The following is a 24,111-nucleotide window of genomic DNA, read 5'->3' on the forward strand; positions in this document are numbered from 1 at the left end:
GAATTAGCAGCAGGCATGTTCCCTGCCCATAACGAGCTTACAGTCTAGAGGGTTTATAGTATACTATAGAGCTCTTCCAATGTAAAACTTATTTATATGCTTATTCTGCTACTGTCTGATATATTTTTACTTTATTCAGCCTGCTACATGATATTCACTATTCAGAAATCCAAAGAAATCTGAAAATCACTGCAGCTAAAAATCTGAAGAAAAATAGCTGTTTAAATTTGTCCCATCAACAGTACATGATATGGAGTAGCAGAATCATGATTTGACACCTGTTGGGCGGCCCCCAACAAAATTTGAAGTCAGTCAGTCAATTGCATTTATTGCTTACTGTATGCAGAGCACTGTACTAAATGCTTGGGAGAGTACAATATAACAATATATCAGGTATTGCTTGTCTATTTCTAGCAGTTCTAGGACAGTTGTTCCCTTAAGGAAACAAGTCAGAAAGTACACAAGATGTCAGCTCATCCCAAGGACAGAGGTTTTTATCAAGGCAACAATGCATCATCATATACACACAGTCTCACATTTTTCACCAGCTACTCCAGGTTCTCCTGTCAGGATCCATGGAACCAAATTATTTTTTAATTCCACTTAAGAGCGTGATGATGTCACTGAACCACAAGGACAGAGTTCAAGATTTGTCAAACATAATGGTTCGTATTACACTGGCTAGTGATAGGACACAAAACAAGTATTTCTAGTTGATATATCTGCTAGTGAATTGTATTTCAAAACTAAAACAAAATATAATATTGTTCCAGGAATTTGGAGTTTTGGCAGGGAGGTGGAAAAGCAGCAGTCCAAAAATGGCAGGTTCTTCACAGCATATAGCTAACTGTAATAATAATAATAATAACAAAAATAATTGTGGTATTTGTTAGGCACTTACTATGTTCCAAGCACTGTATAAGTGCTGGGGTAGACACAAAACAATTAGGTCCCACATGGGGCTCACAGTTTAAGTGGAAGGGAGAACAGGTATTCAATCCCCATTTTGCAGGTGCGGGAACTGACACACCAAGAAGTTAAGTGATAGCCCAAAGTCACTCAGCAAGGAAGTAGCAGAACTGGGATAAGAACCCAGGTCCTCTGATTCTCAGGCTCATGCTCTTTCGACTAGGCCCCACTGTTTCTCAACTGTAATGCTACATCAGATTTGTTTTTAGTTCTGTATCAATTCCAGGAATAGTAATGGGAGCATAAGAAACAGCAGGACAAAGTTTGGCTCCCCTGAGAAGTATGATCGAAAGTTTACACCCAAGCATATTCCAATGAACATATCCAAATGTTAAATATTTGTCATCCTGCCAATTAATAGTATGCCAGGATTCTCAAATGCATTTTAATTCCCTGACTCTTCAGGAGAGGTAGAAATGGATGCCAAAGTTTTAATGACAAAAGGACACAGACTGTCGTCTGTTCCGGTTCCAATAATATTTGTTTTTAACTTTGTTTCACACTCTACCGGTGCAAACTGCCTTATTTCAGTATACTGCATCTGGTGGTATAACAGTTGGGGTTACCTAATTAAAGAGCACAATGACTTGTTGAGTTTTTTTTTAATAAGATAACTCTTTAAAGAAGGCACCTATTCTACACTACAGTCCTCTAGACTGTAAACTTAATATGGACAGGGAATGTGTCAGCTAACTGCTCTTGTATTGTACTCTCCCAAGCACTTAGAACAGAGTTCTGCATGTAATAAGTGCTCAATAAATACTGTTGACTGATTGACTACACCACCCCAAAGAATATAAATGTGAATAATCAGATGAGCACTACAAGCGTACTGGAATTAATTTAAACAGCCATGCAGATGAGCACTCAGCCAAGGAAAGGTTGTCAGTAAAGAATGCTGAGTACAGCCTGGAGGGAGGCAGGGCTGTTTGCCTTGCACAGGGTGGGAAAACATAAAAAAAGCCAACATTTTACAACTGGAAATAATTATAAAAACTTACCATTTCCAGATCTCCATCAGCAATAGCTCTTAAAAGTTTTTCTACCTAAAAATGAGACAAGAGAAATGAAGTCGTTTTTGTAGCACTGGAACAAGATTAAACCGGTTTCTGACAACCTAATGTCCTTCATTAACCCCTTAATCCAATGATGCAGGATCATACCTGGCCCATTTCAGATTTGTTCAGAAAGTTATTTTTAAAAGCAGCAAAATTATCCTATGAAATACAGATGTTGTCTAGATATCCTTTATCTCTTTGATTTGAAAACCTCGTGAATGAAAAGGTCAGATTTAACAAACCACAGGGTATGGATCCTAGCTCACATAAATGGATAGAGCATGGGCCTGGGAGACAGAAAGGTCAAGGGTTTTAATCCCAGCTCCACCATTTGTCTCTATAGGACCTTGAGCAAGTCACTTCACTTCTCTGGGCCTCAGTTCTTTCATCTGTAAAATGGGGATTAAGACTGTGAGCCCCATGTGAGACAGGGACTGTGTCCAACCCGATTTGCTTGTATCCACCCCAGCACTTAGTTCAGCACCTGGCACATAGTAAGCACTTAGCAAATACCATAATTATTATAATTATTATTATATCTCTTGACTATTAGAGTTATAAGTACTTCATATGCAATTAAAGGCCGACAGCATTGGGCAAGTAGGGGCAGAGGTCTCCACTACTGCTTTAGTTAGTATACTTGCGTAGATGGTCATCCCCATACAGTATAGTTACCCAAATGAACCAATAAATAGCAGTCCAAAAAAAAGTAATGAATGATTTCGGTACTTGTTAAGTGCTTACTATGGGCCAAGCACCATAAGCACTGGGATAGACACATGTTAATCAGATTGGACATAGTCCCTGTCCCATGGGGCTCATACTCTTACCCCATTTTATAGATGAGGGAACTGAGGCCCAGAGAAGTGAAGTAACTTGCCCAAGGTCACAGAGCAGGCATGTGGTGGAGCAGATTTAGAATCCAGGTCCTTTAACTCCCAGGTCTGTGCTCTATCCACTAAGCCATGCTGCTTCTCAATCTAAATCATACCTCTTTATAATTGTTTTTGGTTTCTTCTTGCCGGGGTTCTGTGGCCACTGAAGATAGGCTTGAGATGGAAGATTCGCGGCTAATGGAGACTCCTGAGCATTGTGGAGACCTACCTGGGGACTAACATAAGGACAAATGAAAATAGTTAATTCTTACAGTTACCTAGAGAACTGAAAAAAAAAATTGTGTTGGAGGTTATACACTGGCCCAAGGCAGACTTACCTCAGAAGATCTGTGTCCCTTTTCAAAGGTTTGGTAATTTGTTTCCATCACTGATAAAATCTAGGCAAGAAAGGGAAAAAAAATAACAAAGGCAAATAAGATTACCAAGCAAACTGACACAGTGGTAACTTCATGTCTAGACAGCACGCAAGACTACTTCCAAACAGAAGGTTACACTGCTTAGTGATAGGACACAAAACAAGTTTCCAAACAGAAGGTTTTGTGTTTTTCATTTGTGGACTGGATCATGGACTCTAGGGCAAAATATGTCTTCCCCCACAAAGGAAAGAAAAATGATGTAAATATAATCGATAAGGAGCATGAGAGCCAAATATTTTGAGAATATCCAGGCATAGTTTCTCTTCCCCTTTTGTTTTTACCTTCCCCTGTTACAGTATTCATCAGTCCCTGAGGGCAATGGCGAAGGTTTGCTTCCCCCATTTCAGTAGCACTTATGTATATATCTTTAAACTCTGTTCCTTCCCCCTCCTATAATTTAGTCTGTCCGCTCTGCTAGATTATAAACTTACTGAAACCAGGGGCTGTGTCTACTATCATCTCAATCAGTGGTATGTGCAGAGTACTGTACTAAGCACTTAGGAAGAGTACAACATAATAGAGTTGGTAGACATGATCCCTGCACTCTAGCAGCTCACAGCTATATTCTCCCAAGCACTTAACACAGTGCTCTACACCCAATATGGACTCAATAAATACTATAGAGTAAGTGCTCAATAAATACTACTGATTCATTTCATAATTACACTTCTACAAAACGGTGCAATTAACATGTGGTTAAACTGTATTAACAACCCTGTACACCATCTCTTCAGAGGCTGAATTTTGTTTGGCTTTTCTGCACAAAGAGGTTGCCAACCTCTTTTCTGAAGGAACAACAGGTCCCCAATAATCTAAAGCAGTGGGACAGACACCAGGATTCCTTGGCATTCATATTAGATCGAGACATTGATTACATAATGCTAGAATAATTTGTTGGTTCATGTCAGCAGATATTAATTTAGCCATCTCCAAATTTCCGAAACAAAGGGGTAGCCGCTGTAACAAAAACCACCGGAAAAGTGAGCTAGGTATTAAATTGCCACCATTCTATAATCTGAAAACAGAATGAAATGCTCAATGAGGATGAAACAATTGGAAGACTCAAATGCAGGGCATTTTTTCTTTAAAGCTAGAAAGCTTCTATCAGAAAAAACAATAATGGGAGTGAGGTCTTCATTAAATAAAGTCACCCAATGGGTTTGTTAAGTAGTCAAAATCCGATTTGCATCTTCTCAGAACTGCAGAAAAACCAATACTACTGTTGCACACCAGAGATAAGTCTGTATTTTGACATTTTTGATACAGTACCAATATCACTACCTCCTAAAGGGGACTGCCCATAATGGAAGGACTTAATCATGTCTGGTGATAGTTTATATGAAGAAGAAGAAGAAGGTAGAGAAAAGGGAAGGGGGAAGAAAAAGGAATGTGTACACATCATCACTTAAGAGTGGAGAGATGAATCCTCATGTATTTTTCCAAATTCGATATTAGTTGGAGAGCTATAAGATTTTTTTAAAGTGGAGTGATAAATTAACTCCTAATTCTTGATGTTTTTCCTGCCCTCCAAGTTTTATGCTGAATTGTTCCTATTCCTAATCCATCCATCGCCCTGACAGGATGCACTGAGGAGGGTTAACCTGCAGAAAACCTTAGTATTCCCTGGAGGAAAGGTGCTATGGAAATGAAAAAGAAGATCAATAAATAAAATCCATTAGCAATTTAGTGTTTGCAGGCCAAATTCTGCTCTAAGGAACTAATGCACAGAATCCAAAGCACTAGGGGAGGGGAAAAATAAGACTTATGGAAATCAGTTTTAAGAACCTGAGCTCAGAGATTTCAAGTAAATTCTACCTTAGAGTTTAATGCACATTGCAATGATGTTTCCTTCATTCGGTTCTGGACATCTGTACTGGCACCATTTTGCAGCAGTACTTCTATGATCCCTTGATAACCCCAGCGAGCGGCTAAGTGAAGAGGAGTATCTCCTTTTTCATTCCCAATATCTAGTCTACAAGAATGGACATCATAGTAGACTAAAGCCTTCACACACTGGAAAAGAGATTAAGGAGTTAAAACAACTGCTTTGACATATACACCTGATAAAAACAACTTTAAATAATTTAAAAGTTCTTTCAGATAAACCAATTGATGCTAGCTACGATTTACTGCTAGCAAATGGGAAATCAAGATAAATGTTTAAAGATAAAAAGTTAAAAAAAATCCAATAGAACAAGAATTTTAAAAATGGCATGTTTCCTCTGTTATTTGTATAAATTGCAACTCGTCCCTTTCCTTCTTTTGACTGTACAACAGATGTTGGACTACATGGCCTAGTGGAAAGAGTCCAGGCCTGGAAGCCAAGATCCTGGGTTCTTATCCCACCTCTGCCACTTGTTTGCTTTGTGGCCTCACGCAAGTCCTTTAACTTCTCTGTGCCTCAGTTTCCTCATCCATAAAATGGGGATTAAATCCTACTCCCTCCTATGTAGACTGTGAGCCCCATGCAGAAGAAAAACTGTGTCCAACCTGAAAACCCTGTATCTACCCCAGTGCTGAAAACAGTGCTTGGCACATGGTAAATGCTTAACAAATACCACAATCAATCAATCAGTGGTATTTGAGAACTTATTGTGTGCAAAGCACTGTACTAAGCATTTGGGAGAGTACAATATAACAGAGTTGGTAGACACATTCCCTGCCCCCGACGAGCTTACAGTCTAGAGGGAAGTACTGTAAGTCTGTGCCAATGGACATCAGATCCATCCTCAAATACAATATTATCACAGTGTTTGTTTGGTTCATTATATAGCAATTACTTACATCCTCATGACCATAAGTGCAGGCTAAATGAAGAGGAGTATTGCCATTATTGTCTTGAACATCGGCATTTGCCTTATAGTGCAACAGGAGAAGCTTAAAAAGGAAAATAAAGTCAACATTCCAACACCAGGACATTAATAGACATAAGCAGAACACACTCTATAGCTGAGGCTACTTAGGTAACAGAAAAATCAATGTGGTACAACCCTAACTCTTTTAAAAACTGTTGCACTGTGCCATATCAATCTTAACTCAATAGAAGTTTCTTAACATGCTGCTTAAACAATGTCACAATTGTCGATGGCTGCAATGGTACCTTTAACGTGTCTCCTTGATGGCAAAAGATTATAGTAAGGTCAAGAATGAAATGATTATTCACCTTCTAGTCTGAGATTTGCAAGACAGAGATACTGACATAACTGGGAATGGCAAATTAAGAATCCCATTTGTCCAAAGCAATTCCCCTTCTGGGTGTAACTCACATTTTTTACTATCAGAACCAGAGACGTGAAAGTAACCTCAAGAGGTCATCTGGTCCAAGCTCTAATTGAACACAATTCTCCTGTTGAACACAACTCTTCCTTATTATGTTGGGCATGTCAATTCTCCTCAATTTAAAGGTTATATAAACACAAAAAAAGATTACCACTGTGTTCCAACAACAAAACACCTGTATGAAACAACTGACTTTTCTAATAATAATAATAATAATAATAATAATAATGTTGGTATTTGTTAAGTGCTTACTATGTGCCGAGCACTGTTCTAAGCACTGGGGTAGACATAGGGGAATCAGGTTGTCCCACGTGGGGCTCACAGTTTTCATCCCCATTTTACAGATGAGGGAACTGAGGCACAGAGAAGGTAAGTGACTTGCCCACAGTCACACAGCCGACAAGTGGCAGAGCTGGGATTTTCTAACCATCCTGGCTTTCAAATCACCAAAAACACAAAGTTATGTGCAGAGCACATGTTCATGAATATGATTAGACATACAATTAAGATTAGCAAAATATATAAATGGGATAACTTGGGGATAATCCAATTAAGAAAAGCACACACCCTAGTTTACGAGACTCAAGTGTTGCACTGTGAGTTAAAATTCCAATTTAATGTTTTGATTTTTAAATGGAAGAGATGATGCAAGTGAAGTTGAAAACTGAAATTTCCGATTTGGGAGTCAGCCAGAAGATTTTCCCATCTGGATTCACAAGGAAAACCCTATTGAAGTAATACCATTGCCTACTGGAAGGAGCACAGAACTAGGAGTCAGAAGATGTATGTTCTATTCCAGGCTCAGTGACCCTGGGCAAGTCACTTAACCTCCTTGGGGCTCAGTTTCCTCATATGTGAAAGGTGGATAAGATACCTATTCTCTCTACCTCTTGGACTGTGAACCCTCTGGGGGCCAGTGCATGTGTTTGATCTGATTAGCTTGTATTTAGTCCAGAATTTGCCATGTAATAAGATTTCACTAGTATAACCTACTAAGAATTTTCAGATTCCTTTATAGCCATGACTGTCTACAAACACAAAACTGGCCAGGTCTGCATGGGAAAACCAACTTTTGCTTAAAAAAAAAATCCTCAACGCACATTTTTCTCAGTGGGGCAAATACAACCAACCCTATTTCCACGCAGATCAAAAGTACTAAGACTACATTTCATCATCACCTTTCAAGATCAGGCTGAATACCATTTGATTCAGAGTATGCACAAGTGAATTGAAAAAAACATCCAACTTGTACTTCTCTCTTTGTGCTTCCCAACTTGTACACGAATCCATATGATGGAAAGCCATTGCCTGGGAGTTATGGGGCTTAATCAACTGTAAAATCATTGTGGGCAGGGAATGTGTCTGTTTATTGTTGTATAGTACTTGCCCAAGCGCTTAGTACAGTGCTCTGCACACAGGAAGTGCTCGAATATGAATGACTGATTAGTAGTGCTTCCCTCACTCAGCCTGGACTCAATAAGCAATAAGTCAACTGCAGTAAGTCCCCCCAAGGATGACAGCATGGTAAGTGTACAGAAATGAAACTGAAAAGCTTGAAATATTCTTTGCTAATCCATCAGATTTACTGAGGTTGGTATTCCCAGACAGTTTCAGAAGAATGATGAATACTTTGTGCCAGAGGACCTCTCCATGCCAAATGCTGGCATGAACCCAAGTATTAAAGTTGTCCCAAGAAGATTTAGGATTTAAAATTATCCATAAGTGAAATATTTTTTACAAATTTTGCTCAAGCAAAACTACTGCTATTTATCTGGATAATTCAAATCCGAGATTACACAGTGTATTTAGATTCCAAATTGATTTGTTTTGTCCTAAGCTAGACTGATTACTTTAAGCTGATGGTTCTTTGCATGGTTATTTCCAGAAATTATTCCTATAGTCCACTGTAGTAAAGTACTTCCAAATTGTTGGACACAAGTCTAGGAAAGCTTGCACCATGTAAGGAAAGAAACATTTAAGTTTATGTTGATTTTTAAAAATTTGAAAAAGTTAAGCTACCAGAGCAAGGGTTTGCCCAACCAAGTTCTAGCCAATCAAGCTAGGCTTTTAAGTAGTCAACATGTCCGGGTGAAATACAGAGAGTCAGAAATGCAGCAGGCTTTAAGTTAGAGTTAACTAATACTTCCCATTAAACCAGATAGGCAGACAGTCAATTTGGAGCCCATGGCTTCAAATGAATCAACCGATGAAACCTGTCCATGAAGTTCTCACACAACATGCTATCAAATAGGAACCAAATTATTTTTTTAAAACTGTCATTTCAATTCAGGGCAATGATGCCATTGCTTCCTGAAACCGCAGACTGCTTACTGTAACATTCTGAAATCCCTTCTGACAAGCAAGGTGAAGAGGTGTTGACCCATGATAATCTGTTGCATTCACCACGGCCCCTTTCGAAACCAGCAGATCAATTAGGGATGCCTGACCTATGGAGAGCATAAGTATTTTAAAATTGAAGTTTGTAATTAGGGATGGGAAGGTGGGTGGGGGGGCGGAAACGTTTCCAATCAAACATCAAATTCCAACCCTGCCCCTTCTATCTGATTTATTTTATGTGCAACACTGATTTTCTTAACAGCTCTTTCACCTGAGAACTCATATTCATTCTTACAATCTAAGTGTGTCTTAACGGGAAATAGAACGGAAATATTAGAAAGTATGCTGCCTCGGACAAGTACACTTACATGTAAGATTTAAGGGTAATAAAAGCCAGGTGATGAAACTGTGGAGAAAAATATCTAGTACAAGTGAACTGAACTTAAAAATTTTCAAGTCTGCAGAAAAGCCTAAATTCACAATGAACTTTTCCTACCCATTCTTTCATAGTGCTTAAGGCCAGAGAATGAAAAAAGGGATTACATTATTTATATTATCTTTATTCTCCATCCTGACCAACATTTGAAGAGGAATATACTAACCTTCACCTTCCAGCTCAAAAGATATATTCTTAACTATCAGAGCTTCTGGCCTAGAATGCGCTCCCTCCTCATGTCCAGCAGACATTACTCTTCCCCTCTTCAAAGCCTTATTGAAGACACATCTCCAAGAGGCCTTCCCTAAGTCCTCCTTTCCTCTTCTCCTACTCCCTTCTGCATCACCGTGACACACTCCCCTCATTCATCCCCCTCCCAACCTCACAGCACTTATGTACACTTACATATATTAATGTCTTGTCTCCCCCTCTAGGCTGTAAGCTTGTTACAGACAGGGAATTTGCCTGTTTATTGTTATATTGTACTCTCCCAGGTGCTTAGTACAGTGCTTTGCACACAAATGTACACCCAGAACTCAGTAAATACAATTGAATGAATGACAGGTGAAACGGTTTAGAAACAAACTGGCAATATACTTGGAGTTAAGAGGAAACCTTCCTGTATTAGAGTGAATAGCACAAATATTCCCCACTCTTTTCATATCCCCCTTTTAAACACCTCTCACAAGCTGAAAGACAAGAATACCTACCACAAATAGCTGCTATATGCAGTGGAGTATAGCCTCTGTCATCTCTGGAAAATGGAGTGACCACTGAAGGATCATTCAGCCTCCTACACACCAGAAGGAAAAAAATAAATTAAAAAAATCCACCAGACAAACTTTCTACAGACATTTCACAATTATTTCAGGGTTTCGTTTGAACACAAGTCCTAACGCACTGGCTTAGGTGTAGTTTTTCCTTCCAGTCCCCATCTAGTCTGTAAACTCAGTGTGGGAAGGCAACGTGTCTACCAACTCTGTTAGTACTTAGTATAGTTCTCTGCACACAGTGAACACTGAATAAATATGACTGAAAGATTCTAGTAAGAGTCAGTCAGTCAAAAGTACTTACTGAGCACTTACTGTGTGCAGAGCACTGTACTAAGTGCTTGGGAGAGTGCAATATAGCAATAAATGGACACGTTCTCTGCCCATAAGGAGCTTACGGTCTAGAGGGAGGGAAAGATGGCTGATCCTCCCATGGCCACCACGTGGAGCGACATGAGGCCACCACAAACTAGTAGATTTGAGAAAAACCTTCAGGGATTGGCTCAGGAGGAGACAGCCATCAGTCAGGGTTATCCTCCACAAGCCAATTGAAGCCAACTGTCCTTGACTCAACCCTTTACAAGCCCTTGCCTCTCTTGGAGCAGGAGCCACTGCATGGGGAACAATCTGCCAAGCAGGGGCCCCCAGAATGTTTTCCAGATGTGTTTACTTCAGGAAGGGGTGGTAACAGGAGCAGAATAATTTTAGTATTAGTTAAGCGCTTACTATATGCCAGGCACTCTACTAATTACTGGGGTAGATACAGGTAATCAGGTTGGAAACAGTCCCTGCCCCACATGGGGCTCATAATCTTAATCCCCATTTTATATATGAGGTAACTGAGGCACAGAGAAGTTAAGCGACTTGCCCAAAGTCATACAGCAGACAAGTGGCGGAGCTGGGACTAGAACCCAGATCCTTTTGAATCCCAGGCCTGTGCTCTATTAGGTCATGCTGCTTCTCTAACAGATTAGTAGCTCGCTCGACTACCAAAGTAATTCCACTGTTTTTTTAAATGGTATTGGTTAAGTGCTTACTATGTCCCAGGTACCGCTTCTATGCACCGGGGCAGATACAAGGAGATCAGGTTGGACACAGTCCATGTGGAGAAGCAGCGTGGCTCAGTGGAAAGAGCACGGGCTTTGGAGTCAGAGGTCATGGGTTCGAATCCCAGATCTGCCACTTGTCAGCTGTGTGACTGTGGGCAAGTCACTTAACTTCTCTGTGCCTCAGTTACCTCATCTGTAAAATGGGGATTAAGACTGGGAGCCCCAGGTGAAACAACCTGATTCCCCTGTGTCTACCCCAGCGCTTAAAACAGTGCTCTGCACATAGTAAGCGCTTAACAAATACCAACATTATTATTATTATTATTATGTCCCACGAGGGGCTCACAGTCTTAATCCTCATTTTACAAAAGAGGTAACTGAGGAAGAGAGAAGTGATTTACCCAAGGTCACAAAGAGACTAATGAAAGAGCTGGGATTAGAACCCAGATCCTTCTGACTCCCAGGCCCGTGCTCTGACCAGTAGACTACGCTGCTTCTCTACTCCAAACATAATGCTTTCCCCAGCATCCATACTGAGCCACAGTGAAAGCCCTGCAGTAACTGATTAATCCTGGGACCTGAGCCAGCCAGGGACTACCCTACAGTCAGATAAACACTTTTTGGCACTTTTTGGCACCTCCCTGTTAAATCCACTTCCTTGTATTAATGCTTATATGGAACTGAATGAAAGATACAGTATTTCCTAGGGCTTTATAAAAACCTTAAAGGAAATGCCTAGAGATTTACAGAGAAAATACCTACAAATTGAAGGTTCTTGATGGTCCTGTTCTTAGTACAATGCTCTGCCCACAGTAAGCGCTCAATAAATACCACTGATTGATTTGTCCAGTGGAGAGAGCATAGTTTGGGGAATAGGAGACTTGGGTTACAGTCCCTGCTGGGCTGGATTGCCTGCTGTGGCTATGCCATCAAGGTGAAGGTTTCTGACCAAAGAATCACCTAGGGCTTTTCTGTGAGGTGGATGGGTTTAGCACCAATCCTGAAAAACAGCTATCTAACATGGCTGTCAAGGTAACAGGAATTATCCCAGCAACTATCGGCTGGATTATAGCACTATGTAACAGCATTGGCAAGCTGCTGTGGTCACTGGGGCCACAAATGGAAACTGCACATTAAAAAAAAACAACTTTGCATGCACATGTCACAAGCTACTGTACTCTGTGCCCCAGTGGGCACAAGAATGGCAGTAAAGAGAGAAGGGTGAGTGGCAGTGGCTAGTGCAAACAACTATCATATCATCATAATTTATCCCCCGCACAGGTTCTTGGTCCTGAAGTCTCAGAACAGAGATCTGCCTATTGCTCTTGATGGAAAAATCCATCCTCATCATCATTTATTTGACTGTTCTTGTTGATGTGGGTAACAACATTTCTAAAGACATTAAAACAAGGGCTGCAGTTCCATCTTTTGCCCTGTCCAATGCACCCTCTCAGTGGAGTGCCAGGAACTTCCCCAGTATCTGGGAAGGCTTCGTTAAAGGCTGGTAGCTCCTTTACTCCTATCCCAATAGAGTAAAACAAAGAGGAATAAAAATGAAAGGAGAGTATAAGAAATTGAAGCTCCTCTGATTCTTTAAATGTCACTCTCCTGCTCATCTTCTCCACCTAGCCCTGAAGTAGAAATATAACAACTTTTATAACTAATGATGGCATTTGTTTAATTTATTGTCAGTATTTGTTAAGCACTTACTATGTGTGCACTGTTCTAAGTGCTGGGGTAGATACAAGCTAATCAGGTTCCAAACAGTCCCTGTCCCACATGTGGCTCACAATGTTAGTCCCCATTTTACAGATTGGGTAACAGGCACAGAGAAGTTAAGTGACTTACTCAAGGTCACATAGCAGACAAGTGGCCCCACTGCCATTTGTCATACCACTGCCACTGAAGAGAAGTCTTGGATTGCAATCAGGCCTTTTCTTCCAGTTAAGCATCAGTTTGTGATAAGAGTTTACTCTGGAGTAACCTTCATTGTGTCCATGAATCTAAGTCCCAACAAGCAGATTTTCCCCAAGCTAGTTGCATCTTCAAGAAGGAGAAAACTTACCCAGAGACCAATTTTTCACAGTTGTCACAGAAGCAGAGAGGATGACACATTTTTTGAACAGTGTCCTTATCGTGGTCATCTTGACTTAGCAGTCTCTCCACTTCCTCCTGGTTACCAGAAGCAACATGCTACAAAAAGTCCAGAAGAGGGTACAGATCACAAAATATTCTGAAAACAGTTACAGCTACTCCTGAAAGACTATAGACATTCACCCTCCTATTGCCTGCAACTGTAAACATTAAATTTTACCCCAGGAGTAATTTAATTGGAGAAAAAATAAACCATGAATATACTGCACAGAGTAGGGCATTACATACTAATACTCATGTTCACTGTAGTTCACTGATGTTCAGATGCATTTATCGTGACAATGTTGTCTTGTTTTTCTTTCGTTCTGTTTTGCTCTGCCGTCTGTCTCCTCCAATTAGACTGTGAGCCCGTCATTGGGCAGGGATTGTCTCTATCTGTTGCCGAATTGTACATTCCAAGCGCTTAGTACAGTGCTCTGCACATAAGCGGTTAGAGAAGCAGCGTGGCGCAGTGGAAAGAGCACGGGCTTTGGAGTCAGGGCTTGTGAGTTCGAATCCCAGCTCTGCCGCTTGTCGGCTGTGTGACTGTGGGCAAGTCACTTAACTTCTCTGTGCCTCAGTTCCCTCATCTGTAAAATGGGGATGAAGACTGTGAGCCCCACGTGGGACAACCTGATTCCCCTGTGTCTACCCCAGCGCTTAGAACAGTGCTCTGCACATAGTAAGCGCTTAACAAATACCAACATATATAAATACTATTGAATGAATGAATGAATTGTTGAGCTGTGGGCTGGTTCCAGCCCATGCCTAGCGCTCTTAAGCACCAATTCCAAACAGATTTAGGAGCGGATCAAACAAACTTGTTCAAGATTCCTTCCCAGGTGGTACTGCGAACCTCTTACAGTTGTTCCACGAGCTGCTGGGTGTTGCTGACCCATCAGCAAGGTGGTGAAGCAATGTGACCTATGGGATAGAGCACAGGCCTGGGAAACAGAAGGACCTGGGTTCTAATCCTAGCTCCACCATGAGTCTGCTGTGTGACCTTGGGTATGTCACTTTACTTCTCTGTGCCTCAGTTACCTCATCTGTAAAATGGGGATTGAGACTGTGAGGTCAATGTGGGACAGGGACTGTGTCCAACCCAATTAATCTGTATCTACCCCAGCGCTTAATACAATTCTTGGCACATAGTAAGCACTCAACAAATAAATTTTTATTATTATTATCAGTCCAAGGGATAACAGCATGGCCCAGTGGAAAGACCATAAGCCCAGGAGTCAGAAAACCTAAGTTCTGATCCTGGCTCCACCACTTGTTTAACGTGTGACCTTGGGCTTTCTCTATACCTCAGTGTCCTCATCTGAAAAATAGGGATTTTTCTCCTACTTAAGACTGTGTAAGCCCCATGTGGGACCGAGACAGTGTCTGACCTGATTAACTTGTATCTACCCCGACACTTAGAACAGTGTTTGGCACATAGTAAGCGTTTCACAAATATCGTGATAAATATTATATATGCAAGATTACAGAACAACCTTAGGAACAATCCAGCCACCATGCCACAATCTGAACGGATCACAACCCCTAAATGGGTAAGGGTTCTGGAGGTACAGGACTCCTCCAAACTCTCTCAACGCAAGTGGGTTTGGTTTTGTTCTGGCCTAATATGGGTAGGGACCTACTGCCTACAGAAAAAAACACAAATTGCCTTTGATGTTTTAAACTACCACTAATTTTTAAGGTGGACTTTATGTTGCTGCGATTAACTGCTTCAGAATCTCTTGCTTAAAGTATTCAAGCTGATTAATGTTCACTTGACTTTTTGACAATTAGAATGAGAAGATCATTTAATATTTACACTTAGAAAATAGGAGCTCCTAGAGACCAGTGTTTCAAGTTGAAAATTCTGGATTGTAGGCAATAAATATGGACAGAGGAATGGAAAAGACGTCAACAGTATCATTCTAAGAGAAGAACTACTATAGGGCAAGGGCTTAATTCTTCATGATAGAGATCCATTCAGATTCCAAGCTCTTCTAAGTCCCTTAACATGAAAAATCTAATGTATGGCTTCAATAAGGCTCAAATTTCCATTAGGGACTTCCATTAGGGAAGTGCATTGAGGCCTTAGAAAGCTACCTATCATTTTGGTTGTTCTGTCCTCAGAAATGCATATACCAGGCTGACGATAACAATGAGTGAATAGAAGAAAGATCCTACCAATAAAAAGGTTACCTTGAAGCTAAGGTGGCACTAGATCACTCATTTTTTTCCATCTCTGACCAACAGTAGAAGATCACTCTGAACATTGGCAAAAGCCAAGGTGAGGGACCGTACAAAGACCAAGAGTCAAACATTTGTCCTATAAATCAGTGCTTTCTGAGGTCTCTAGTTAAAACAGATAAAGTCACTGACCAATTACATGAACAGCCCTGAGAAAAAACACCTGCTAGATTTCAGAACACCGAACACATTCTGAATTATCCTTAATTCCAGATAATTTTCCATGCCTTACCTTAAACAAACAATCAATTGGGGTAGAGCTCATTTGGGAGAGTATGTTCATTTTTTGCCTAAAGAAAAGTTTATCACTAAATCCTCCAGAGTCCTAGAAGAAAAAACAAGAACTCCATGTCACTGAAAACTATATATGTGTATATATATATGTTTACACATGTAGCCATCCCTCAAAATATATCACTAAAAGTATAAAACTAAATTTCTTGTTGAAACAAATCAGCTTTTTCTACCTGTTCCCCATTTATCAAAAAATATTCTACTTTATTACAATATGAGATTTCTATTTCCACTTTGACATACACACTTGCTGCCAGCTCAAGATTTCCAGGCATTACACAGACCATTATCAGAAGATCTAAAAGTAGCTGCTTCTTTTTTAACCTATATCACATTTAGAGGTGTGTGTGCATCGCTATACAGTTATGTAATCCTAGATGATGAAGTAAAAAACAATCAAGCCAGCAAATCTTTTAGGAGACTGACAGAGAGGTGACAGTGTGACATTTTAGTCAACAACAGAGCATTACAGTGATGTAGCAGCAGAAGCTAGTATTTTATGTTGTTGTAGAACATGGATTTCTTGCCCAGTTTTATTCATGTCACTTATAAGCACTCTCATCAAATGAAACATCAGGAACAGAAATGATGAGACAGGCATGGCCCCACTTATCCTCACAGGGCTCTATGGACATGCGAAGCCTCTGGCCCATCCTCAGAGCCTAATGGACAACATGGCCTAGTGGATAGAGCATGGGCTTGAGAGTCAGAAGGACCTGCGTTCTCATCCCAGCTCTGCTACTTGTCTGCGGTGTGACCTCGGCAAATCATTTCACTTCTCGGTGCCTCAGTTACCTCATCTGCAAAATGGGGAAAGACTGTGAGTACCATGTGGGACAGGGACTATGTCCAACTTGATGATCTTGTATCTACCTCAGTGCTTAGTACAGGTCCTGGCACTTGGTAAGCACCTAATATCCACTCCAAAAAAACCCCAATAAAAGGGATGTCACAACAGCAGTGCAGGACGAGACAATAAGGCAGAGAGGATGAGGGAATCCCTACGATCATCAACATTGGGCAAACAAGGAGCCAAAGGGGGAGCAGACATGTTGGCTCCATTTCGAGGCCCTTCAAAGCCGCAAGGGGCAGGGAGGGCTAGTTACGGCTGCTCACCCAGCCCAAAGAAGTGTGGGTGCTTCATCGCCTTCTCTTGCCAATCCCATGGGGCAATGGCCGTCCTCATGCCCATGGAGCTGGCACCCCTAGAACCACACTTGCACACATAGATAAAGGTCACTCACTCCATCAGTAACAGTACTTTCAAACATGAGGGATTTTTCGCATCCACATGTGTATGTTAGAATGCGGTTATATATCTTACCAAATATTCAAATACAATTGTACACAATATAGGGCAGGGAATAGGTCTACCAAATCTGTAGTACTGTACTCTCCTAAGCACTTAGTAGAGTGCTGTGCATACAGTAAACACTCGCTAAATACCACTGATTGATTGAAAGCAATCAAGAATTAAATGAATCTTGAATTTAAACTTTTTGTTCAGAGAGACGTCTAAAGCAGCATGGTGTAGTGGATACAGCATGGGCCTGGGAGTCAGAAGGTCATGGGTTCTAATTCTGGATCTGCCACCTGTTTGCTGGGTGACCCTGGGCAAGTCACTTCACTTCTCTGGACCTCAGTTACCTCATCTGTAAAATGGGGATTGAGACTGTGAGCCCCACATGGGACAGGGACCGTGTCCAACTTGATTTGCTTGTATCCACCCCAGCGCTTAGTACAGTGCGTGGCACACACAGTAAGTGCTTAACAAATAACATTATTATTATTATAATTATTTGTAGCCTACAAAAAATAAATATGAACAGAAAAATTAGATTGTCAATGTATAGTGCACAGTCCTTGCACTTAGAAACATGAGTGTCACCATCTAGAAATGTAATTAACTTTCCTAATTAAGTCAGCTCTCTGTTAGAAATGTTAATCTGATGGACCTTTTTTATAACATACAAATAAATGGTGTCCCAGAGATAATGAATACCTAACCAAATTGGATTGCTCAGCTCTTTTGTAGGTGGAACTTAAACACTGACATTTAACCCTCTTTGCCTTTTTTTCTTGCTTCCAAAGATTAGTGGATAGGGAGATTAAAAATTCTGTTACAGATTTATGCCCATCGTCACCATGGAAGAATCTAAATCAACGGCTAGGGAGAAGCTCTTTTCTAAGCCCTTACTGTGTGCCAGGCACTGTCCTAAGCACTGGGGTAGATAAAAGCTAATCAGATTGGACATAGCCCATGTCCCACATGGGGCTCACAGTCAATCCCCATTTTACAGATAAGGTAACCGAGGCACAGAGGAGTGATGTGACTTGCCCAAGGTCACACAACAGAGAAGTGGCGGAGCCAGGATTAGAACCCAGGTCCTCTCCCAGAATCGTGCTTTTTCTACTAGGTCATGCCACATCTTCAACACTGTTTGAATGATTGAACCCATTCTACTGCTGTGTGGCAGCAAGAATTCATCAACAAGGGTTATTTCAGATCCCGACAAAGATATCACTTTCTGCGGCCCTTCTCTGTGTGAGACTTTTATTCCTATCCTCTGGGCTCAAAACTCAGTTTCAGCTCATAAAAATAATAAAAATGGAGAAAATGAAACTCTTACAGAAGGCTTTTCAGAGAGGTTTCCTTGACGGATGTATTCTATGGCCGCCTCAATGGAGGTCAGGCAATATCCCAGTTCATCTTTTGTGGAGCTACTGAATCTAAAGTTTTTGATGTAACTCAAGTTTGCCATCCTACAGAGAAGTGAAAGAAATAAAAAGTCAGTGCAATTGTATTCTAAATTGGAGATTTGAAGATATGAAGACTGTTGGTGATGACAATAACAAAACTGCTTAACCACAGAGAAAAAACTGAAATGCTCACAGCTTTGGTTCAAATTTACATCGAACTGAGGTCAATCCTCTTATAAGTTTGACCTACAACCACGGAAAGACAGATACACCTTCAGCTCAGTTGAGAGGTTCTATGGAAGTTTACCATGAAGTGGAGAGCTCCAGCCAAGTTGGTGAGGGTTGAAGCAGTAATAACATTCACTGCTCAGTGGGTGCAATGCCCTGCAGCATGACCTAGTGGACAGAGCACGGGCTCGGGAATCAGAAGGTCATGGGTTCTAATCCTGATCCACCACTTGTCTGCTCTGGGGTCTTAGGCAAGTCACTTCACTTCTCAGTGCCTCATCTGTAAAATGGGGGTTAAGACGGGGAGCCCTAAAGGGGACAGGGACCATGACCAACCCGATTTGCTTGGATCCACCCCAGCACTTAATACAGTTCCTGGCACATAGTAAGCACTTTAACAAATACCACAATTATTATTATTCTGAAGTGACCCACTCCTACGCACAGGAAGTTTACACTCCAATGGGCAGTGAAGGACATTTAAGAAAAATCTAAAATGAGTAAACTTGAGATAAGAGCAGACTAGGAATAAAAGTAATTTCTGACCCCAGGACTTGGCTCTGGGATGGTAAAGATGTTATGATGCTCTTTGCTTGTTGTTGTTGATATATTTTGTGCACTTCTTAAGATTCTTGCTAACAAGAACAGGAAGCAGAATGGCCTAGTGGGTTCTAATCCCTGCTCCGCCACTTGTCGGCTGTGGGAAGTCACTTCATTTCTCTGTGCCTCAGTTACCTTATCTGGAAAATGGGGGTTACGTCTGAGAGCCCCCTGTAGGACCTGGACTGGTGTCCTCCCTAATTAGTTTGTATCTTTCCCAGTGCTTAGTACAGGGCCTGGCACATAGTAAGCACCTAACATATGCCATTAAAAAAAGCATTAGCTCAATTCCAAGACTGCAGTTCCCAAGATTCATTCATTCACTTATTTATAGAAGCAGCATGGCTCAGTGGCAAGAGCATGGGCTTGGGAGTCAGAGGTCATGGGTTCTAATCCCGACTCTGCCACTTGTCAGCTGCGTGACTTTGGGCAAGTCACTTGACTTCTCTGGGCCTCAGTTCCCTCATCTGCAAAATGGGGATGAAGACCGTGAGCCCCATGTGGACAACCTGATCACCCTGTATCCCCCCCAACACTTAGAACAGTGCTTCACAAATAATAAGCACTTAATGAATACATTATTATTATTATTGTTTATTGAGAGCTTACTGAATGCAAAGTACTGTACTAAGCACTTAGGAGAGTACAACATAACAAGCAGACACATTCCTGCAACTTCCCATCCTCTGGAGCAACAAAAATCTGTGCAGGGACTTCATTTGTGTCAGTGAAGCACATGAGCACTTGCTCCAATGCAGGCTGGTCCACGACAGCCCTTTTGTTCCAGATTCCTTCCCAAAGAAATGCAACTGGGGAGGCTTCGTTTCTTTGGGGATGGAGTCCAGTTGGAGGCATCTTTCTGAGTTTCACGAGGGGAATCTGGCCTCATTCCCAGTTTGAATTCCCCAAGGAAGAGCACCATGACCTACCTCTTTAGCAAAGTCCCAGCCCCTTTGAGGGAACTGATCTAGAGGGCTGATAGGCCCAGAGAATTACAGGTAGCCCAAGATGCCATATAATTTGGGTACTCTGGGTGATGCCTGCCATAAAAGAGAATATTATTGGCACCGCGCAAAGGCACACAAGGGCAGTAATGTGGCCCTGCCTGTCTTCAGAGACATACAACATCTCCAGACACTGTCCTGGCAAAGGAGGGAATGGACTGTGTCACCCAAACATAAATTTGTGGAAGATACCCACCACAATGAGTTCACAAGCCCTCGACCTGCTATCTACATAGCAAGAGATAAGGGTCAGGGTGGCTGGTAAGCTTTCTCTATAGAGTTAAATTTATTAAACTATGAGTCCTTTACTATTTGCCTGGAAAGTGTTTATCTGCAAAATAATATTAATAATGATTTTTGTTAAGCACTTACTATGTTCCAAGGACTGTATTAAGTGCGGGGGAAGATAAGTGTGAGAAGACACAAGATAATCAGGTCGGACATGGTCTCCAAGCTACATAGGACTCACAAGCTAAGTAGGAGGAAGAGCAGGTATGAATTCCCATTTTACAGCAGAGGAAACTTAGGTGCCTTGCCCAGGGTCACACAGCAGGTGAGCAGCAGAGCTGGACTGAAATACAGGTCCTCTGACTTCCAGGCTCATGCTCTGTCTACCAGACCACGCTGCTTCTCTGAGCATATTATGAAAGAGATTAGGAAGCAAATATTTTGTAACAGACCATATGTTAAAAATTGCAAAACAAAAAGAATTTGTAAAAAAAAAAAAAGGTTTCTTACCAATTAGGAATTTCTGTTTTTATGAGCAAATATAAGAGGACTGAGAGCAGATCATCTGCACACATTGTCTCCATGTTAACTGAGGGTGAAAAAAAAATCAAGGCTGATATTAAATCATAAACATACCCAGTTCTCCTAACAATATCAAATTTTCTTTCTTGCACTCTTACACTAAAGAAAACATGTTTCCTTGAACTAAGTTGAACCCCACACAAACATGGACAAGCACCCACCCATAATTTTCTTTTTTTTATGGCATTTGTTAAGCACTTACTATATGCCAGGCACTGTACTAAATGCTGGACCCAACTGAGCTTGTTTCTCAGAAGAACTTTCCCCAGTTCTTAATAGCACTAACAGAAGCTCACAAAAAAAACATGTATTACAACAGAATTGAGTGTTCATGAGAATCTTTTAAACATCTTTCCCCATCTCCATGTCCAAAACATACACCCAAGTCCAAATGCTTTTCAGCACAAAATTGCTGCTCAGTTTTTTCTCCCAGCTTACTTGATGTCTGATCTCTGATGTCTGAAAACATATCCTAGCTCTTTAGTAAAAATGGCAATTCCAAGCATTGTTATAAATTATAGTGATACAGATCTCACGTTATAAAATGTGGGAGTCAAAGGAACCAGTTTATTCTTGTGGAAATTTACTTGTATAATTTCCCTCACCACAAAATTCCCTCTCAATTTTTGAAAAGGAATTAAATGATAATGCTTGAATTCATAGGAAGAAGAGAAGGGATGGCAGGTTAATTCACTAAGTGTTTATTGTACGCAGGCCTTGGAAGTGTTACCTAGGTAAGAGACAATGCCAAGTATGCACTTCACTTCCTTTTGTTTTTATAAGGTATTTAAGTGCTTATAAAAGGGCCAGGCTCTGTATTGAGTGCTGGGGTAGATACAGGCCTAGCAGGTTGGACACGGTCCATGTTTCACATGGGGGAATCCCAGTCTTAATCCCCATTTGGCAGATAAGGTAACTGAGGCACAGAGAGTGAAGTAATTTGTCCAAGTCAAACAGCAGACAAGTGGCAGAGAGAAGATTAAAACCCAGGTCCTTCTGACTCCCAGGCCTATGTTCTATCCACTACGCAATCCTGCCAATCCTGCTTCTCATCTCCTTTTTTTCTTCTTTTTCCTCCTGGTCTCCTTACTGATACACATAATTCTTTCTAAGATCCAGTATAATAGTCCCTCACTTGTTTGGGGATTGTGAAAATTCTGCCAAGAAGTTAGATAAGTATGTAAGTAAACTGAGTATTTAAAAGCATTTTTTCTTATAGAAATGATTTCCATTTTAATATTTTCTACCAATGTGGGGATTTTATACATTATAGGCAAAAAAAAAACTGGTCAACTATTTTATTACTTTATTTTAGATTTCTTGGAAAACCATTTTGGCGGGGACTTTGGATTTAATAATTAGAGAAAATTACAATTAGAATACATAGGTTTTTGTTTGTTTTTCAGTTTCTCCAGGTAAGAATAACACAATCAAAGGGGAAGGGATTCTAAAAAACGCACTGACTTACTATAAACTTGCGCTTCTCATTGCAGGATTATGAATAAGGTTTATATCCTCCAAAAGGCAGTAAAGAATCTCAAAATTGTTTTTAATAGAGGTAGATTGTGTATTAACCACTTCTGCTCCTTTGGATTCACTCTCTTTTCTGCAGCATTTGTCTCCTTACCATTAATGATATTTATTGAGTGCCTACAGTATGCAGAGCATTATATTAAGCACTTGGGAGCATACGACAGAGGGGGTAAACCTGATCCATGCCCTCAAGGACCTTACAATCCTTTTTCAAAATCTTTAAAATTGTTGATCACTTACAGCTAACTTCCTAAATATCTCTGATTCATTAATGGCAGCTGACTATCTTTTCTGCCTGCATTTATATGCCTAATCTACTTCCTCAACGATTCTCTAAAACTCCAGTGCTATAGGAGAATGTTTTGTGCCACCAGCATATTGTCTTGAATACAAACCTCTTTGGCTAGGCGACTGCATAATTAGCTGCACCACTTTCCATAGACAAACCAACTTCTGTTGTGGAGAGGTACATTTGTTGAGCTGACCCAGTTCTCGCTTTGCTCGAGGTATGTTAAAGCTATAAAATAATTTGGAAAGACATCTTAAAGGACAAACAGCCCATGAGGTATTTAATGATCCACAAGAGAGCAATTCTATTAAAGTTAGTAGCAAAAATAGGTGGCACTGAATGACTGATTTAGAGTGCCAATGAAACCAATGCTAGGAGCTTGGTTGTTGCTTCTTCCTCTCCAAGGAACGACACAAGCAGCAGTGGGGCTACGCTTTAGGGATTTTTCAGCTTCCTGTATAGTCATCCAAACAGCAGCTACTCTAGAACTAGTGATGCAACAGAAATGAGAAAAAAAATCTGCTATATATTATGGACTAGTTTTTGGAAACCAACCAATTTTCAGATTGGGAATTTTTGCCAATTTTAGTTTTATGGTATTTGTGCTTGCAATATTCCAGTTACTGTACTAAGAGCTGTAGTAGACATAAGCAATCAAGTTGGACACTGTCCCTGTCCTACCTGGGGCTCCCAGTCTTAACTCCCATTTTACAGATGAGGTAACTGAGGCACAGAGAAGTGAAGTGACTTGCACAAGGTCACACAGCAGACAAGTGTGGAGCTGTAATTAAAACCCAGGTCCTTCTGATGCCCAGGCCTGTGCTCTTTCCACCTAGGCCATGCTGCTTCTCTATAAATATTTTCTGCCACCAGATGGTAAGTAGGGTATTTGAGTTGGGACACAGGACGGGGGAAAGTTAAGTAGTGTAGTTGATTTCCGCAATCAATGACATTTATTGAGCACTTACTGTGCGCAAAACACTGTAGTTACCACTTGAGCGAGTACAATGTAACAGAGTTGGTAGACACTTTTCCTGATCTCAAGAAGCTTACAGAAGGAAAAGGA

At 40.8% G+C, this 24,111-nt stretch overlaps 1 protein-coding gene across 10 annotated transcripts in view; it reads right to left on the reverse strand.

Moving 5' to 3' along the window:
• ANKRD27 (ankyrin repeat domain 27) overlaps nt 1-24,111 on the reverse strand; it is a 64,997-nt gene that overhangs the window by 19,932 nt on the left and 20,954 nt on the right. For 8 of the 10 annotated variants that reach the window (XM_001508816.4, XM_029074529.2, XM_029074525.2 and 5 more), the window contains exons 10-21: nt 23,152-23,273; nt 21,152-21,230; nt 18,512-18,644; nt 15,820-15,912; nt 13,276-13,403; nt 10,102-10,184; nt 8,950-9,065; nt 6,124-6,216; nt 5,155-5,352; nt 3,241-3,300; nt 3,019-3,138; nt 1,971-2,015 (exon numbers count right to left, since the gene is read on the reverse strand). In XM_001508816.4, coding sequence (XP_001508866.3) covers nt 1,971-2,015; nt 3,019-3,138; nt 3,241-3,300; nt 5,155-5,352; nt 6,124-6,216; nt 8,950-9,065; nt 10,102-10,184; nt 13,276-13,403; nt 15,820-15,912; nt 18,512-18,644; nt 21,152-21,230; nt 23,152-23,273 — 1,270 coding nt within the window. The remainder of the gene's footprint in view (nt 1-1,970; nt 2,016-3,018; nt 3,139-3,240; nt 3,301-5,154; nt 5,353-6,123; nt 6,217-8,949; nt 9,066-10,101; nt 10,185-13,275; nt 13,404-15,819; nt 15,913-18,511; nt 18,645-21,151; nt 21,231-23,151; nt 23,274-24,111) is intronic. The other 2 variants (XM_029074528.2, XM_039913594.1) reach the window with 2 other exon arrangements.

The sequence above is a fragment of the Ornithorhynchus anatinus genome, chromosome 11, assembly GCF_004115215.2.
Source record: "Ornithorhynchus anatinus isolate Pmale09 chromosome 11, mOrnAna1.pri.v4, whole genome shotgun sequence".
Classification (NCBI taxonomy): Eukaryota; Metazoa; Chordata; class Mammalia; order Monotremata; family Ornithorhynchidae; genus Ornithorhynchus; species Ornithorhynchus anatinus.